Genomic DNA, 18,632 nt, shown 5'->3' with positions numbered 1-18,632 from the left:
CAAGACTTGAGCTAGCTTTAAAAGTAAATCCTGTAAAATATACTGGTTATTCAAAGGCTTGACTAACAGTAAACAAATATAAGTATCAATGTGGTTTATATTTATTTTGCCGAATGACACACCCAAGCCCTGCGTCAAGACACTATCAGAACTTAGTGAATTAGCCCTCCTAAAGAAAGAGTCCTGGTTAACAGAAGAACCTGTTAAATTTATCATTGAGGATGCCTAGAAAGAGATTTTATCTGTGTACGTTCTAAATTTAGAAATGCTTTGGAATTATGACTGCTTATGAACATATTGCAGAAGAATCTCCTGACTACAAGCACAAGAGGCAATTAGGTGTTATTTTAATAACGTAGCTTACCACAAGTAGTATCTTATCAGACGCTGTTATTGCACAAATTGGATCTCTTGTTCCCTGAAAGTATACAGGCAATATCAATATCAGTTTTAATGCAACGGTAAGAATGCACTGCTAAAGAAAGAAGTTTTATTTAAATATACAAGAATGTTGCCAAGTATTCACATCAAAAGGGGCTATCAAACCTTGTCAGTATACAGTAAATGGATGGTTTATGATATTAGTAGCCTTTGTTATGGGAATCATGACAATAATAATAATAACAGCTTCCTTTCTTCTCCTGCCCCTCATCCAGAAAAATAAGAAACCCAAAACCTTACAGGTGTTTAACAGAAAACACAAAGTGGCAACTATCCCTGACTTGTGAGGCCTGTAATTCATTTCAGGTATATTGGTAAGTACAAAAGTGAACACACGCACATATAAAGTGAAAAAGGCCAAAAGTACTAGAAAAGGTTACAAGGGTTATTAAGTTTCAACAAGTTTATGCTTTGTTGAAGTAAGGGGAACTGCTTCTCACCAACACGACAGCAGGTAGCAGGTGTCTACACACTGAACCCCAGAATATGCTTTTTCTATGTACCCTAGAATTTGCTGTGTATTTCCAGCAGTACACAATGACACAGTAACAACACACTAACCACAGCGAAGAAAAATAACTTATGTACAAAAGGTAGAAGTAAAAGAAAGTTTAAGTATGACCTCTTTTACTAATGAAGATCTGTGAAAATAAATAAAGCAATGCTAACTACTTCTTTCAAGCTACCAGTGACACCACAATAAAGTAGTTAAAAACAACACTCACTTCAATAGCTCTGCTGTAATAGAGGTGTCCATCTGCAGATCCTGAAGGAGTATCATCAATATGATAAATCCTGTAGAAAAGGAAAGTTACAAGAAAAAATGAGTCCAAAGAAATTATCATTTCTGAGAGCATATAGGTATCTTAAATACTTGGAGAAGAAACCATTGCAATTGGAAAAGAGAATAAAAGCTATGTCTGTTCTTATGTTCTAGTACCATCCCCTTTGATAACCCTGCTTTGTACTGATATAAAGATATGGTACTTGCTTTCACTTTCACAGCCCCTGCTGGTCTATTCCTATGTGATCTATAAACTTTCATTCTGCAACAAGTTCCTGCAAACCACTGAGCACCCAACTGTCTCTTTTCAAAACTGCACTTCCATATTTCCTCAGGCTCTTCTCCATACTTATGAAGAGCTTCATAAGTATATAATATTCACAAAACTTACATGTCACTGTATTCAATAACATCATAACTTCTCTTTTGCCTTAAAAAGTATCGTTAGGAAAGATTTTAGAATGCTAAAATCACAGTTTATGCTGAATTACAACTATTTACTTTTTCAGTATTTCTATCAAATTTACAATCTTGCCCAAGCCTAGGACATTCAGGTACTGGAACAATGTAAATTATTACACCATGTATGAATAATTACTCATGATTATGGCTATATGGTGACAGGAGATGGTAGACTTATAGAAAGATGCTATAGCGCCTCTATGGAAGAAAACATAAACTAACACAAAATCATGAAAAAGTTGCAAGCTTGTGGAGGTGACAGAAAAGTTAACGCCACTAACGAGCACAATATTTTGAAGGCAAGATGATGTTGACTTTGGCTTGTTTAGTTTGAGAGGATAAAAGTCAATACAGGATTAGACGTTAAAGATATAATCAGACACAACTATATTTAGAGAAGAGCTAGCTGGATAGACCATGTCCTTACAGCCATTGACACACAAAAAGTAGTTAAAGTTATCAAAGGGAATCTAGCTCCCTAGAAAATACGAGTATGGAGGAGAAAAAGGGAAGGGGGGAAAAAAGCATCAAGACACAGCTCTGTAAAGGAAGCATGCAACAAGCAAATGGAGACAATGAGCAGGAACTAATCCAAAAAAGTCTAAGAGATTTGGATAACAAGTACACAATTGTTATGAAAAACTACTCTTCAGTATTTAATCTTGCAAGCCTGCAAGTCAACAAATCTGAGTAGAAAAATGAGAAGACAGGAGTTCATATTTTAGGCATGGGAGAATCCACCTTTATCAATGATAGCAATGCAAAGGAAGAAAAATGACAAAGCCTGAAGACAAACCTTTCCCTGCCTTCTTTTCTGGTCCGTGCTACCTGATTAATTTCCATTGCTGTGAGCTTCTTGGCCACACGATACTGCCAGATGTAAAATGCTTCTTTTGAAGCTGCTATCACATGCGTTTTGGTCATTGTGACAAACAACGGCCCTGTTATGAAACCCAAATGGTTGTAAAATTAGTGCGTCAATTATTGGACTAGATGCTAATTTGTAAACTTTTTTCCCACATGGATGAAACCACGTCTCCACAGGTTAAAAGCAAAAAATAAAAACCATACCACACAAAACACAGCAAGAGTTTTCATTAATTGCTAAGGGGCCTTGTGGACTTGTTCATAAGAACAGAGAAATTCTTTACAAGTTCCGATTTTAAAATTAACACTTTTCTCCCTATTATTTCAGCAAATTTCCATGCACTAATACAGAAGACATCAAATACATATAAACAAATTGTCAGGTTAATGACCAGGTCAGGAATATCTCAAATCTCTAACAAGATCTATAACATACACCTCCATTTCTGACATATTTGTAATTATTCAAATATAAATAAAATGAAGACTACTCAAAAACTGACAATCTAGAAGAGATTCTATGATTAGCACCACTTAAAAACAGTTAACAAATTTTGAGTTCAACGAGACCTAGAAATGCTGTATCTAGTTAATATCTAAGCCAAATAACAGTTCTTTATCTGCATGGCAGCAAATTAAATATTTAGCAAAGCATGTGCTTAGTCTTACTTTATTGCATCCAAAGATCGCAGTGTAGGAAGGCAGGGCATTTTCTTTACTTTAGCCCTAAGCCCATTTAGAGTGTGTAGATAAATTGAGTATCTCATTGCTGCTGTCAGTGTTCGATGAACAAAGAAGAAAAAAAAAAAAAAAAGCACTAAAACCATTGCATTATTCTTTATAATACACTGTCTTGACTGTATTGTGGCCCTTTTTATTTTCTTTTACAGTCCTTTGTTTCATCTTTCTGAAAACCAGTAAATGCACATAAGAAGGCATAGAAAAATGTAGAAAGCTGTTAACTAAATCCCCCGATGTCTTCAAATTCTACAAGCAAATCAGCATGCTGCCAGACAAAACAGGCAAATTCAGAAGAATTGTGTAGCCCAGCCTGTTAGTGAAACACTGAGTCACACAGATAACATGCTGTGACCAGAAAATCTGATCCTTCTACAGTGAATCTCATTTTTTCTGTATTTTAGCACAGAACAGAACTCTGGAGGGAGCTGTAAGCCTGCCATAAAGAGTAGCAGTGCTACAAGAGACAGATGGGGGAGGACTGGTTGAACAGATTTTATTTCTTTGAAACCAAGAGGATTATATAAGCTACCTGATGGCTCTAGAATACTTTTTAGTGCAAATGTAAACACTGAATAAGAAGGCTTAGTGATGATGCTTAACATGTGAGCAGGACAGTTGTTTACATTATATGCAACTCAGTGTATTTCATATAACACATCCATTTTAATAATTAGTCACATACAACTGAAGGATACAGTCTCTTCTGTTTCATTAACAGCATTAATAAATACTATGTATTTGGTCTCTTGTTTTATTACCTTGCAGCTGTACATGCCATAACAATCAATGCTTTTATCCTTTGTAAATGAAACATAAGAGTCTCCTGACCTGTGAGGGAATAAGGTTTCCTCTTACTCACATCACTCATATTTGGACTCAACTTAGGCAACTTTTAAACACTTTACTCCAAGATAATGCTAGACCAAGCCCATATCTGAAAGCCATGGACATTCCTCAGACTCATCAGGTCTCCATTTGACCTACAGCTTCCAGGGAGCCTAAACTTACTCATTCATGCACACCTTGAAGTACCCCAGTCTGGGAAAAAGGGATGTTCACAGAAGCTCTGTTGTGATCCAGAAACAAGATGGCAACACATCTATGCTTTATCCAGAGAAACAGAATCAATTAGGCATTTTATGAACTTGCCTAAGACTTAAACTGATTGTTGCTGTCAAAAAAACCCCACACACCAACCCCTGACACATTTCTCTGCCACTTCTTTTATATCAGCTCCAGCAGTAGCCTGACCACAGAGTAAGTTGGATCAGTTCATTCATCTAACTGACCTCAAAATTAAATAACTAAAAGATTAGTTTAAATTGGATTAAAGAGAAAAACCACAAATGTTGGAGTGGGCAGGAATGAGCAGCCAGCATGGAGGGCAGGGCCTTCCCTTCTTTGCAACAGCAGGCTAAACGACGGTTGGATTTAAGCCAAATGTGAAATCTCAGGGAGAGGGATACACAGCACACAGACACAATCATCAGGACCAGATCCATTCAAAACCACATCTGGAAGAGCAGTATCCATATGTGGGAACTGATACTTGTAAAAAATTGCCTATATAGCTTGAACAATTGCATAAAAGTAGGACATATGGTATTTTTTTCTAGAATTGCTTTAGCATTTTATACTGGACAGTCATTAAAGCAGCAAACACCCAAAAAATACAAACAGAAAAAAATATGGAATAAGAAAGTAAAATCCAAATCTACATGAGAAGGTGGTCAAACACCAGAACAGGTTTCCTAAAGAGGTGGTTGATGCCCCATGCCTGTCAGTGTTTAAGAGGCATTTGGACAGTGCCCTTAATAACACGCCTTAACTTTTGGTCAGCCCTGAATTGGTCAGGCAGTTGGATTAGACGATCATTGTAGGTCTCTTCCAACTGAACTATTCCATTATATTCTATTCCCCCTTCTCACCTCACAGCCTTAATCACTGGGCTATGTTATGCTCCTAAAATACCTTCTTGGTTGTGTAACAGCATAGCTTCAACACAAGGAAAGGATGCCCCAGCCACTCCAAGTTTGAGCTGTTGCTGGGGCAGAGAAGGAAGGGATTTGTCCTTTCCTGGGAAAGGAAAGATGCTCATTTCAAACCCTTCAGGCTGAGAAGATCTTGAATCTCTTTCTAGGCAGCTATTTAACTACTTAGTTTCCTTTAGTATAGGGAAGTAGTATCATCTTACACAATGGCCTTGATTTTAGCAGCAAGTGCTGCTCACTTGGACATCAGCGCCCTTCAAAGAATTTGTGCTCTGACTATTAACAGACAGAAAAGCAAGCACCTTAAGTCAGAAGAAGGCAAGAGATTCAGACACTCCTCTGCTCAGCATTTCCACTGCATAGCAGTTCTCCATGCTAAACGTGGACTTCTTAGACTGTCTAGCTCTTCCCACTGATTTTGCAGATAGCTAACTTCAGTATTAATGTCTTAATACTTAATTTTCAGACCTTAAAAATATGTATGGAAAACATTTAAACAGGTGCCTTACTTTTCAGTAATCAAACACTGAAAACAATTAAACACGCTGTCCCATCAAAACAATGCCAACATGTGAAACAACTGCCCTTCAAGTTTCTTCTGGCCCTTCTTTCTCTTCTCACCTCATTTCTCTTCACTATTCCTCCTCCTCCCTGAAGGAGAGAAACTTAAATCTTAGATATCCAGGAATCTTGAATAACCTTCTGTGATGTCTGTATTTCACCCACACTCACTCCATGTCACTTCAAAACAGTTAGAAAACACCTGCTTTCGTGTCTAATCTTCTTTAAAAATAGTAGATGGAAAACAAACTTAATGCATGACTGTATTATTCTGCTGCATGAAAAAGCTGAGACACTTTCTAGTATATTAAATAGGATATACAAACACAAGAGAGACAAGTAATCCCACCTAAATCTCATGGAAAGGAAGCAATCTGACAGGCACAAAACTAAGCCATTGTTTTCATACATGCCTGTTACAGGCTGTTCCTGAGAAACCGGGATGAACTTAGTCTGATCAATAACATCTACCTCATTTTAGGGCTTGTTTCAACTGTCTCTAGAAGTGTTTGCTCATAAATAGAAGAAAACATCACGACAGCAGCAGGAACAATGAACTGCACGTAGGAAATCTCATGAATGTCCAGTTTAAAGAGTATGAAGAAATACTAAAAATCAGTTTTACTTTAAAATGATCAACTTTAAATAACAGCAATTCAAGTGCCATTTCACATGTAGTTCAGTCACTCTTGCTAAGGCATCCAGGAGAGAGGCAAGACACCTAGGCATGACTCCAGCACTCTGCCTTTAATCCACCTGTATGTTGATCAGGCTGTTGCATTCATTTCACTGGGCGCTAACATTTGAAAAGATACATGTGAAAACAAGAGACACATGTGAAAGCTAACTCAACACCTCACTATGTCAGTGCTCCTAAGCGCATGTAAGAAGATGATATAATCCAGCCTGAGTGACATTTTCTTAGCAGATACCATCTGTTGTGTTTCCATTAAAAAGATATTATATAACAAGATATTTAACCTTCTGTAGCTTATATTTAGTTATTCATGAAAGGACTTTGACAGAAAGCCTGTGAAACAAGCACAAAAGAAACTGTTTTGGTTAATTTTTGTACCTTAGTAGGATGGAACATAATAATGCTAGACAATGGAGAAAAGATTAATTTATGGGCTAGCAAACAACAGCTATTGTGAAGGACCCTAAAAACAATGCACACGAAGCACAGGAAGAAAAATTCCCTTGGACAAAATAAAGAGCAACATGAGAAAGAGCTTTAGGGTCTAACTATCCATCAACGTCTAAAGAAAGTTGAAGTAACGGCCTTTGACCAGATAATGACCGATTAAACCTTTTTTACCATCATTAGCAAAGGTAAGTATTATAAACCTAATGATACAATTAAAAATTCAACAGAATAAAGGGTATAAGCACTTTTTTTTCTGACCCCTTCTTGAACGATTGGCTTAGAGCACAACAACGTAAGATTTGCATCTCCTGGAGGTAAATCAAACATTGTGCTCTGTTACAATTACTTTGTCATTAGGAGATTAATAGCACTTTGTTGAAACAATTTTATAAAATGTTATAAACTGACAATTTGTACAACTTGTGCCTTAACACACATTTTCGGATGCGTTATTCAAATGCTGTGTCTGCTACTTTGCATCCCTAGATTAGCAATCTTTTTTTCTCCACTATCAATTTCCTATGAGGTAAAAACACAAGAGACCTGCAGGTCACCAAAGTCTCAAGGAGGAATAAAATCTTTATGCTCAGTAGAGCGCCAGGTGATTGCTATTCCAACAAGGGTCAGTGCAGTAAAAAGCAAAGATACTGTGTGTTCAACTTGCAGTAATTACAGCCAGTCAAAAAATATAGTTTAGAGTCATGGCAGACAAGAGCGCTTAAGAATAGGCAGGAGTACACAGATACCGAGTGGTCTGTTGAGGAACATCCTACTATATGAGAAGGCATTTTTCATAAGCATTTATGAAAATCAAATAAAGTAACAACGTAAGTGTTTTTAAGCCACTCTGAAAGATGGCACTTGGAAGTCTGAAACAAGAACAGGAGTTCAAAAATTACCTAAGCAACTTATTTTCTGGACAGAAAATGCAACAATTTATCACTTTACTGTAAGAAAATAGCCTGAAAAACTGTTTTGGTAGAAAGAAGAGAAAGTAAAAGAACTTCACAGACAGATAATATATTTTTCTTAAGTCAGTAACACCCCTCCAATTATTTGGAGTAAGAGATATGTTAATTTTACTTTTGTACTGCTTATATTTTAAACTATTGTGGCTACTGTCACTTGGTAATTGATTTAAAGCTGAGTTTTTTCATTTATAAACAAGGCAAAGGATAATGATTTTGTTAGAAATGATGCACCAACTGGAATCTTAAAAGAACTTACAGAAAGGTCTTCTGCCTTTAAGGTTTTACAAGGTCTTCTCTCTCTGTTGACCTCAGCAAGTCCAGCCAGCTGCTTAAGTTCAGCACCCTGTCAAACTGGAACAATTATACTTTCTACTGCCAAGAAGCTCCGTGATAAACAGCATGATATACTGCATACTAAGACCTTGACTGTGTACAAGTGCCTACACCTCACACAAACTGTCCTTACATTATAAATATTTCAAGTTTTTCTATAAAGTTGTATCCTCAAAGGTTGCAAAAAAGGAAAGCAACTACGATAAAACCAGTGCAATGTGTTCCAAAAGTGCCGCACTTATAGGTGATTGCTTTTCACTTTCACCTTCAATACCGTTGGTAAGTTTGGTGGGCTAGCTTTCAAAGGAATCTTTCAGGATGCATATCTTTAAAAAAAAAAAAAGTTGAATCTTTGTCTGTTTACTATACAGCAATGAAAGACTTGCTTATTATGTTTGAACTATTGAGACCACAGAAATTTTTCAGGACTCAAAAATGCAAATATTCCTAACTTCAAGTGTCTGCCCGTCTCTGGGGTTGAAGGCTATAATGCCCAGCATTTTCACAAATGAACTCACTCTAGGAAAGAGCATTGTAAATCTATGCACTAAACTGATCCTCTGACAGTGGCGGGAATAGAAGCGGACTGCTGAAAGCTTAGTTAAGCTACAGGAAGAGAAGTTTTTTCCAGATTGTTTAATGTCTTCAGCACAATTCAAATACAGTTGGAATAGCAGCAGCATTTTTCAATTAAATAGCATTTCTCTTTAACTGTTTTCAGTCACTGGAGAAGATTCTTTTCGTGTGTACAGAGAGCTGTAGGAGACAGGTCATAACAGGGGAATCGTAAAGAAACTGATACCTTTGTTTATAATGTAAATAAATAAAACTATCACAGATAGATTTAGAAAGCTCACATAACAGAACACCAGAAAAATGCAAAGAAAAGATTTTAAATGCAGTTAGAGGCTTACATGCCAAGCTAATTTTGACCATTTGAGTGGGATTCATCTCACCTAATTTTAGACATCTCTGACAGAGATGAGCTGGTTGCCCTGGGCTTCTTTGTACCCAAGAGAGAGCAAAAAGACCCCTTTCAGGAATGAATCACTGAACTTATTTTAGATTTAAACTGTAGAAATGAGTTTAACTACTCCCTATAAACCCCTAAATCCTCCTCCTACCGCCCCAATCCCACCTGTCAAGTAAGTCTAGGAGACTAGTAGGCAGATACAGTGTAGACATCTGATCAGGAGCGGGGATGGGACAGGGGGGACACAACAGACACCCCACGCACACCACTACCACCCAGTGGTGTTTTGGTTTTTTGGGTTTTTTTCCCTCCTCCATCCATTGTAAAATTCTTGGTATGGAATTTCCTGGGCACTTTATTCCTTAAGATTATGATGTGCCACCCCTATTGTAAAAGGGGTGACAAATTGACATGAACAGAAATTACAAGACTAAAAAGTACCACAATATTTGATACACATTACACGGGACATTTACAGAAGTCAAAGTCATTCATCAGAGCCAGATACTCTTCATTTTAACTATCATCTACAATATTGGGTATGAATTTCACAAATATATATATTTGACTCACAGCTGATTTCCTCCTGCTATCACTGAAAAACTGAACAATGTTAGAAAATGACATTTACAAACTTATTTAATATATGATAAAAATGTTTAGTAGCATACTATCTCAACTGTTTCTATTCTTTGGTTAATTTTTTTTCCTACCTATATTCTTCTGTGAATTGTTGTTACTTCCTTGTCTTACAGTTCTTCACCTTACTTTCCTCATCATTTCTATCTTATCAAAACTTTGCTAGACACTTTTCCCATCTATTTTATCAGACAGAATGGCTGTTTGTTTACCATTTAATACTAACACCAAATATTAGTACTATGGCTTGGAACTAACTTCTCAAATGAGATTAAATTAGACAGAAGAGTTACTTTTTGCAGAGAGGATGAAACAATGGTTCTAGGAGGCAATTTACATCAAAAAAGTTCCTGAGGTTTCTTGTCATAATAGCTACATCTCTTTCTGGCACAGGTAGGGAAAAGATTTTGGTTTGGTTTAAAATAAGCGGGGAGGAATTCTCCCAGGTTTACAATAAGCAACTTGTTCTTATCCATACCTGTTCCAATATGACTATGCTCCTCTGCTGTATCAACTATGCACAGAAATTTTTTTTCCTAAGTATGTTAGTGTGCTCAGAAAGTGCTATACCACTGAGCACAGCAGTGGTATAGCACATCCCACCTTTCTAACATAGTGGTGTCAAACACACCTTCTACTTACCATCATTTTAGCTAAGAGGTTCTAAAAATAAGTATGTCCTTTTCATTTAAATAACTACACTCTCTCATTCAAAAGCAAATAAATATTTTTGCTAAAACTTCATTACAAATGATTTAGCCTTTCAACAAAACAGAAGTTAATGAAAGAATCAAGCTTCAAAAAGAAAACTTCAAATGGTGTTCACAGTGTCTATTCTGAATCCAAATTCAGATCCATTTAGATAACAAGCCAAAATAAAGCAAAAACCAGAACAAACAGAAGTGGATTATTTAATCAAAAACCTGATTAATTTGTCAGTTTGTCTGCACTTCCCTCACCTGTTTGAAGGGAAAAATCAATGATCTTTATTCTCTAGCATAACTTGCAGAAAACAGTGGTTTGCAATTACTTGTCAATGTTCTGTACCACACCTGCAGCAAACAAGCAGTAGGAAAAGCCTGGAATGCAGGTCTATTTAGGATTCAGGGGTATTTTTGTACTTTGGTTATAATCCACTGATTTTTTTTTATTTTATTTTTAATTTATAATCTGAAACTATTTAGATAAAACAGTTGTGAGGGAGATAAGGAGAAGATATTATCACCACTGAAATATGAGAAATTGATCTTTAAGATATTTGGGAAACAGCAACATGTTATTTTAAAAAGAAAGTCCAGATCAAACTATTTCAATTGCTCTGAGAAACAGGACCCCCTTCCAAAAAGTACATTTTCTTGAAAAGGAGTTGCATTACCACTGTTGTGAAGGAATCACATGAATCACCAAGACTATTCATTAAAAAAAAAGTAACATTTTTTTTTACATTTCTATTTTAAAAAGTTTGTATTAACTGTTTAAATTTAAATCCGTTTAAATTTAGCCACATTTTACAAGGACTAGGACCGGTTTTAAAAGCCGTTTAAATTTAAATCCGTTTAAATTTAGCCACATTTTACAAGGACTAGGACCGGTTTTAAAAGCCGCTATTTTTATTAACAGACTAATTAATAGGTCATTCACAACATGGGAACCCCTGATTACATGTTTATTACATTTAGGGAGAGTCCAAGTAGAAGTGAGAAGCCAATATAAAATCATAGTTACAACCACGTATAGAATGGAAGGTCACAACATCTGGATGCAAGGGGTATTACTGCACAGTGATTTTTTCATCGAACAACAGACTTGCATAAGAAAAGATATATAAAGATATATATATCTTTATAAAGACTAGAAAAAAAGCAACAGAATAAGACTATTGCAAGTTGCTTACCAATATCAATGTATTTTGGGTCCAAGGGAGTGCCAATAGAGTTGCAGAGAACCAGCACATACTGTATGGAAATAAAAACAAGTCTCATTACTACCACATTTTTTGTGAATTAGTAAGCTGTACAAGGTCTTCTGTAAAGGTGTATCTCATAACTCACATTTTACACAATCTAATGCTGATCAGCAACAGAAAACAGAGGGACCATGACTGCAGTAAACAGAAAGCAGCATAAGCATGAGAGTAATGAGGTATTTGCCAATTAGTACTATAAACAAAGCCAAGCACAAAACAGGAAAGTGACCAGCTGTTTTAAGTGAAGGAGCAAATCTACCAGACAAGCTACAATATGTGGGATATACCACCATCAGGGTCCACAGATAACGTGTGGGCAAGACAGCCAGCATCTCACCCCCTGCTCTGTGGGGCACACACTGTGTGGCAATTATTTACTAGCATGATACAGCAGCAATTTCTCAGTGACTCAACTCTCACCTGGCTGTTCATGCAAAGGATGATCTAATAAGCCGGATCAGAGCCCCTCGCTAGCTCCAGAAGTTAGGACCCTTGTTCTATCCTTTGCAAACCTTGATCTCCTTGAACCTCTAAGAGGGCTACAGTGTGGGGAGAATTGTGAATCAGGCTATCCCTCCACCCTGCAGTATCGCAGATACTACAAAACTGATGAGTTCTGTCAGTTTTGCCCTTCTTGTAATCCTGCTTGGGAAGTCTTTGATAGCACAGATAACTCAGATTGGTCTGTTAAACTCAGGAAGATGCAACTAATTAAAAATTGGCCTAGACACCAATGCTTCATTGTTGATGCTGATGTATTTATTTTTCCAGATCTAAATCAAGGATTAATATCTTTATGATGATTGCACAGGGAAATAAAAATGTTTTGAAGGAGAAGTGTGATAATTAAGTAGCAACTTTTACTGTAAAGTATTTAGATTAAAAAAAACCAACCAAACAACAACAACAAAAAAAAAACAACAGGGCTGCCAAAACTTGTATCAGCTAAAGGCTGTTATCCTGACTCCCCAGGAAAAGCAAGATAATTAGTTCTTCATAGCTCTTTCACTCCTGAACAATTCAGACTACAGCAGCTGCACAGTTTAGCCCTTTAAACTGACAGATTGATAGCTCATTAATCATGTGAGAATGGCAGAATTTAGTTTTTCAGCTACTGTATGAACTTCATTCTTTCAAAGAAAAAGATCTGAACACGGATTTCTTTTCATTAAATAATTTATTTTTCTGGTTCTGCCACCAATAAACACATCTTAAAAATAGTATTTTTATTTATTTGTTCGTGAGTTAAACTTTCCAGCAGCATTCTCAAATTTCTCTTTTCCAAAAAATATGCTGAGCCTCCACCTCTGTAGGAAACCACACCTGGCTTTTTAAGCTATTTATTGTTTGTTTCTGTTATGTTTATATTAATTCTCCTCTGGTAAATTATCCCAACATCCACTCTTTAATCAATTTCTCTTTTATGCCCTTTTTACTTATTTCTGAGACTCTAAGTCAGTAGATCAGACTGCCAAGGGGTGATGGAACAACAGTCTCCAAGACAGAGGCTGCCCGAGCTACACAGGATGGTGCCAGCACAAGGGAGTCTGCGTTGTCTGATTTGATCAAAGCAGAAAGCTCAAGCCTTGCTATGGGTATCAACATTAAGTTCTTCGTAACTTACCGACACTTACATCCACTTGCAATATCTCTAAACAGTTCCTGCTGAAATTAGTCTTCTTTTGCCCCATCAGCTATTGCTGTACATTTTGCCATCTTGAAATCACAATTCAAATGACCAAAATCTATTGCAACACAAATCTGTTTTTCAGAAAGCAACTCTAATGAACTGCTACCTAAAGGATAAGCTTGTTCACTTCATTTCCTAAAAGCTGACTTCCCAGAGTGTTAATAATTACACTGGAGCCATTTAGCAAGAATTGAAAGATGATTATTGTATGTAATTTTCAGATGCTAAAATTAAATCTCCTATTTATGCTCAAGAAAGTTACACTAAGTCCCTCCACTGTTTGCTTCCTATTTTAAAAACACAACACAGAAAAATCTAATTTTATTGCACTCAATCTCACCAAATGGTTCTGGTCATGTATACCATATTTTCAATCTGTATGACAGTACACCATTTATTGCATAATCAAGCAAAGCAGCACTAAAGCGTTTGTTTACCGTTGCACCAACTGACTCTGTCTCATGCTCCTCCTTTGTAAGCAATATACAAGTGACATAGAAAATAATTCAGAAGTCAAAGCAGTAAGAGAAAACGTGTAACAGTTAGCATCATGCTAACTGAACATACATGAACCAAAGGATACATTTATCATACCATTTGTCAATACATTTAAAATAAATAAATACACAAACACAGCAGTTTGTAGTAGCATGTGATTCACATCACCTAAAAAATTCCCTGGTTTTTTTTCCACTTCTGACTGATTAAATATTCCTTACCATTCTGATGCTCTCCTGCTTTTAGCTTTTCTTTGAAGAACTGTTCTAACTATTTCTAAAGAAACATTAATCTTGAAGGCTGCAGTTTTCATTGAGTTACTAATGGCTACAAGGAGTTTAAATATAGAGGCAGTTAATCGGTCCTGCACATTTTTGCTGTTACTTTGTTGTTTGTTGGGGTTTTGTTTTTAAACACTGAACCCATTCAAGTGCCATTCTGTCAAACAACAACTGAATGACACACTCTGAGACAGATTCAGAATTTTACATTTCATCTTATTCTGGCTGTAAAGCACTGATATGTGGAACAGTGTTTCAAGTGAAAATTAAAGGACTTTACCTGAGGTTGACTTTCATCTGCTTTAGTTGCTAAAACACAGAAGTCTCCATAAGTTGTTATGGAAATCAAGCTCTTGACATACTTCACATACTTCTCATTGTTTTTTGTGTCCCAAAAGACTACACAGTATTCTGGACGATCAGGTCGGGTATACGCATAAACAACCGTATTGGAGCAGTAACCCCACTGCCAAGAGAGACAATTTTGATAGAATCTATCAGAAATAAGAATTCAATAATAAATTCTTCACAGCTATGAATAGTGTTTATTTCCTATACACAATCAGTATGCGATATTCTTTGCTTGTCAAGTGATGAACCGATTTATTAAAAGTATGTGAACACAGATCCAGTAATAAGTTATTTGCATAATATTAAACTGGCAAAAGAAGCCTTCCCATCACGCAGAATAACCTATCACAATCAGAACTGGAGGATTAACCTCAAAACGTGACAAGATCTCACTTCCCCTTGTTTCTTCCCTGTTCAGCAGCTACACAGAAACACCCACTGTAATGATGGTTTTTGCCATGGAAATGCTTGCTCTATGAATGTTGATTTGGAAACCCAAAGTTCATTTCTCAAGGAAAATATAATGAACACCTTAGTGCAATTCCTGAAGCAGACAAAAATAAGTCATTATATTAGAACAGTAGAATAACTCACATCACTTCTTCCATATTAGTAACACGAGAAAAACCCTCCCTTCCACCCAGAAGAATAAAAATATTCATGTAACAAGTAGGAGAAAGGGCAAAAAGGCAGAAATGGAGTATCTAACACTGTAAAAACTATGAAAATGTATTTTATTGCATTCAACTTTTTAAAATTATGGAAATCAATAACGAAAACCCTTTCTAACACCGCAGAATCAGAAAATATCTCAGAAAGGACGTGAAGCTGACAAACAAATGAGATACAAAGAAAACCACTTAAAGAGGATGATGCAATTGTGGAAGAACTAACAGAATTTTCTGCATCAGCATTTACTAAAGAGAGAGAGGAGAAAGCCTGTTACAAAGCTAGCCAGAAGGGTTCCCACACTCTACAGGGAATGAAGCCAAGGCGATAAAGTATCACAAAAGAAGTTTTAGAATACATGTGTAAGAAGAATGGTAATAAATTGTCAGAACCCAATGGTTTTCACTCAGACTTCTACGCAAATTCAAACACAATGCTGTGGTGTATAGCCAGATGAACAGGAGTGGGCAGAAGTAGAAAGAATTGTCATGCTGGGAATCACAAATCAGTAAATCCAGCTGTCACATAAGGTAGAGTAATATATTAAAACAAAAAAGTTATTAGATGGACATGGATAAATACAACACACTGGACAGTCATTGTGTTTTTAACCCTGCAAGTTGTACCTCATTCTCTTATTATTACAATTCATTATTATCGTTTATTATTATTTATTATCTTTCAGAGAGGCAAGAGGCATGTGAATGAAGATGACCCAATTGCTATGACTTATTTGGATTTTCAAGAAAATAAAGCTCATTTTGGATACAGGAAATAAAATCAAAGGATTGGAATAAAAGTAGTTTTTGACAACTGTGGGTACTGCCCACAAGATCCTTCCCAGAGATGCAGACTGGAACTTATACTATTCTGAATATTCAAAACTGATGTGAAAGGAGTAAGTTATGAGGTACCAAGTCAGTAAACTGTAAATCATGTTTGTCAAATCTAAAACTGATTTCAAGAAGTGGCAAAGGACCCCAGAATGCTGGATGATGAGGATATAAAGTGAAATCCAACATAGATTTGAAAAAGGTAATATACACCAAAAGAAATGCAACTAGAGCTATAGACTCTAAATTAGTATTACAACTCCAAAAAGATACCATGTAAACTACGAATAGTTTAAAAAAAGATCAGCTCAATTCATAGTTTTTACTGTCATACTAATTTAGAACTCCCTTTCTACTACCTTTATTATGGTAATACTTTTAAAATACAGGAAACCAGATCGATCTGTAGATTGGTAATGGGATACTAACACTTCATCTCCAGCTCATTAATTCCAATCCAGCCTAAGTTAACGACAGCTTTGAATCACTACCATTTAATGACTGACACTTTTTAGACTACTTGGTTCCTAAAAGGGAGTTAATTATATAATCAGAAAGAACACAGCAGTAGTAATGCGTATTATTTATTGAAGGACAACACATATCATTCACCGTCAAAATATTTAGCATTGGAACTGAGTAAACTATCAACAGGTTAAGAGTTTATTTGCCACAGAAATAAATTAATTTGAGCACATCCTTTTCCACTTTAAATATACAAAGGAAAAAAATAATCAAAGAGCTTACACATGCAGTTTCTAAAACTAAGCTTTCAAAATATTACTCATCTGCAAACTGTGCCAGATCTGGAAATATATGTGGTCATAGATCCTGATGAGTTTAAGTAAAAGCAACAGGCCTGTGTTCCAGCTGTTACACATTTCCCAGAATAAACATTAGGTAGCATTTCCTCCAAGACTAATTTCCAGCTCAAATTTCCAAAGTCTTTTCCAGCAGACTTACAACAAACTATTTGAGATTGCTTCCTAGCAGATTTGTGTTTATAACTCCCTGACCAATGATTTTTCACAACCGAGTGGAACAATACATTTCAATACAGCTGCAGTATGTTCCTGACACTACACTCTCTCTCGCTCTCTTTAATCACAGTGGTTACACACTGACGATTAAAGAACACATCCTGTGCTGGGGGGAAAAAGTATACAACACTGTATACCGGACAGTAATCACTATTTTTTTAAAACTGTAAGTTTAACTGAAATAGTCCTAACTTGTTAAAAACAAACAAACAAAAAAAACCCCATATGGTAGACAAGATAAAAACATTATTTAGAATTAGCTGAATACACACTTGTAAAAAGTATATTGGGAATTGAAATACAAGTAGGAAGTACAGCTGTCAGGTTGCATTCATTTCTACCGTTCCGGCTTCTACACAACTTTCCTGGTTCAAACTAGTAATTCACCACCAAAAAAGAAAAAAAAAATCACAGTAAAAGTCAGGCTCAAACAATTCCTATTGCGTCACTAAGTCCACTCAGTTTAACCAAACAGCAATGAAAGTAATGGAGCCTTACCTACATGACAGCCTCAATTACTACCAAATTTAGAATCATGTCCAATTCTGCTAATATTAACAAAGCATACATTTCCTTATTATGAAAATAAAATCACAGATTCATTACAAAAGCAATGGCTAATTCATTCCAAGACAGACACATTCCACTAAAACTTCAAGTCAGTAGTATTGATCAAACAGTAATCATAAGTCCAGCATTGATTTATATGTTCAAGAAAGCTACTTTTACACCCCGTTGAGAAAGAGAATAAATAACAGGAAACTTATTAATACAGTTAAGTGCCACATTACTACATACCTTGTAATCTGGCCGAATGTTTGCAAAATATATGTAAGAATCAACAGCTAGCGCAATTTTCAGTCCACTTCCTTCCCAAGACAAGGCTGACACCTGTTTGCCAGGAACTTTCAGTGTGCGCAAATGCTTGTTTAAAACAAGGGAAGAAAAAAAGTCTGAATTTATCATAGGAAAACCAGTCTAAAATACATAAACAAGAGTTTTTGAAAACCAAACATAGATCTTCTTTACAGTAGCCTATAATGACTCCAAAATTACAATACACACACAACCAAAGGAGGAAGATATTTACCACACAATAGTGTAAATTGTTCTTTAGCCTCAACTCTTTTTTTTCCAGAGAGAAATAAAACAGGACTTAGTGATAGTTCAAACTTACAAAAATAAGTAATAGATGGAGAATGACAGTATAAACACTTTTTCCTTTGGTTGGTAATTTGAATTACCTTTATAATTTCAGTCACTACTAAAATAAACACAGTAGTACTGACATTGGACATGCCTCAGAAGTTTCATTTATGCTTAAAGTGTATTAGTCAGTTGATGTACAACACCCTTAACTACAGCTGATAGTTTAAACAAATAAAAACATATAG

General features: G+C 36.0%; 1 protein-coding gene across 1 annotated transcript in view; it reads right to left on the bottom strand.

The window, feature by feature from the left end:
• The window catches only part of WDR35 (WD repeat domain 35), a gene marked incomplete at both ends in the record, with an annotated part of 45,905 nt that overhangs the window by 16,073 nt on the left and 11,200 nt on the right, over positions 1-18,632 (bottom strand). Inside the window, 7 exons of the mRNA XM_081998660.1 lie at positions 365-418; positions 1,167-1,236; positions 2,484-2,628; positions 11,805-11,865; positions 14,004-14,036; positions 14,626-14,811; positions 18,037-18,162. Of these exons, the coding sequence (XP_081854786.1) occupies positions 365-418; positions 1,167-1,236; positions 2,484-2,628; positions 11,805-11,865; positions 14,004-14,036; positions 14,626-14,811; positions 18,037-18,162 (675 nt within the window). The remainder of the gene's footprint in view (positions 1-364; positions 419-1,166; positions 1,237-2,483; positions 2,629-11,804; positions 11,866-14,003; positions 14,037-14,625; positions 14,812-18,036; positions 18,163-18,632) is intronic.

This window comes from Phaethon aethereus (assembly GCF_964289735.1).
Source record: "Phaethon aethereus genome assembly, chromosome: 3".
Taxonomy (NCBI): domain Eukaryota; kingdom Metazoa; phylum Chordata; class Aves; order Phaethontiformes; family Phaethontidae; genus Phaethon; species Phaethon aethereus.
This window is presented reverse-complemented; position numbering and strand designations above follow the sequence as displayed.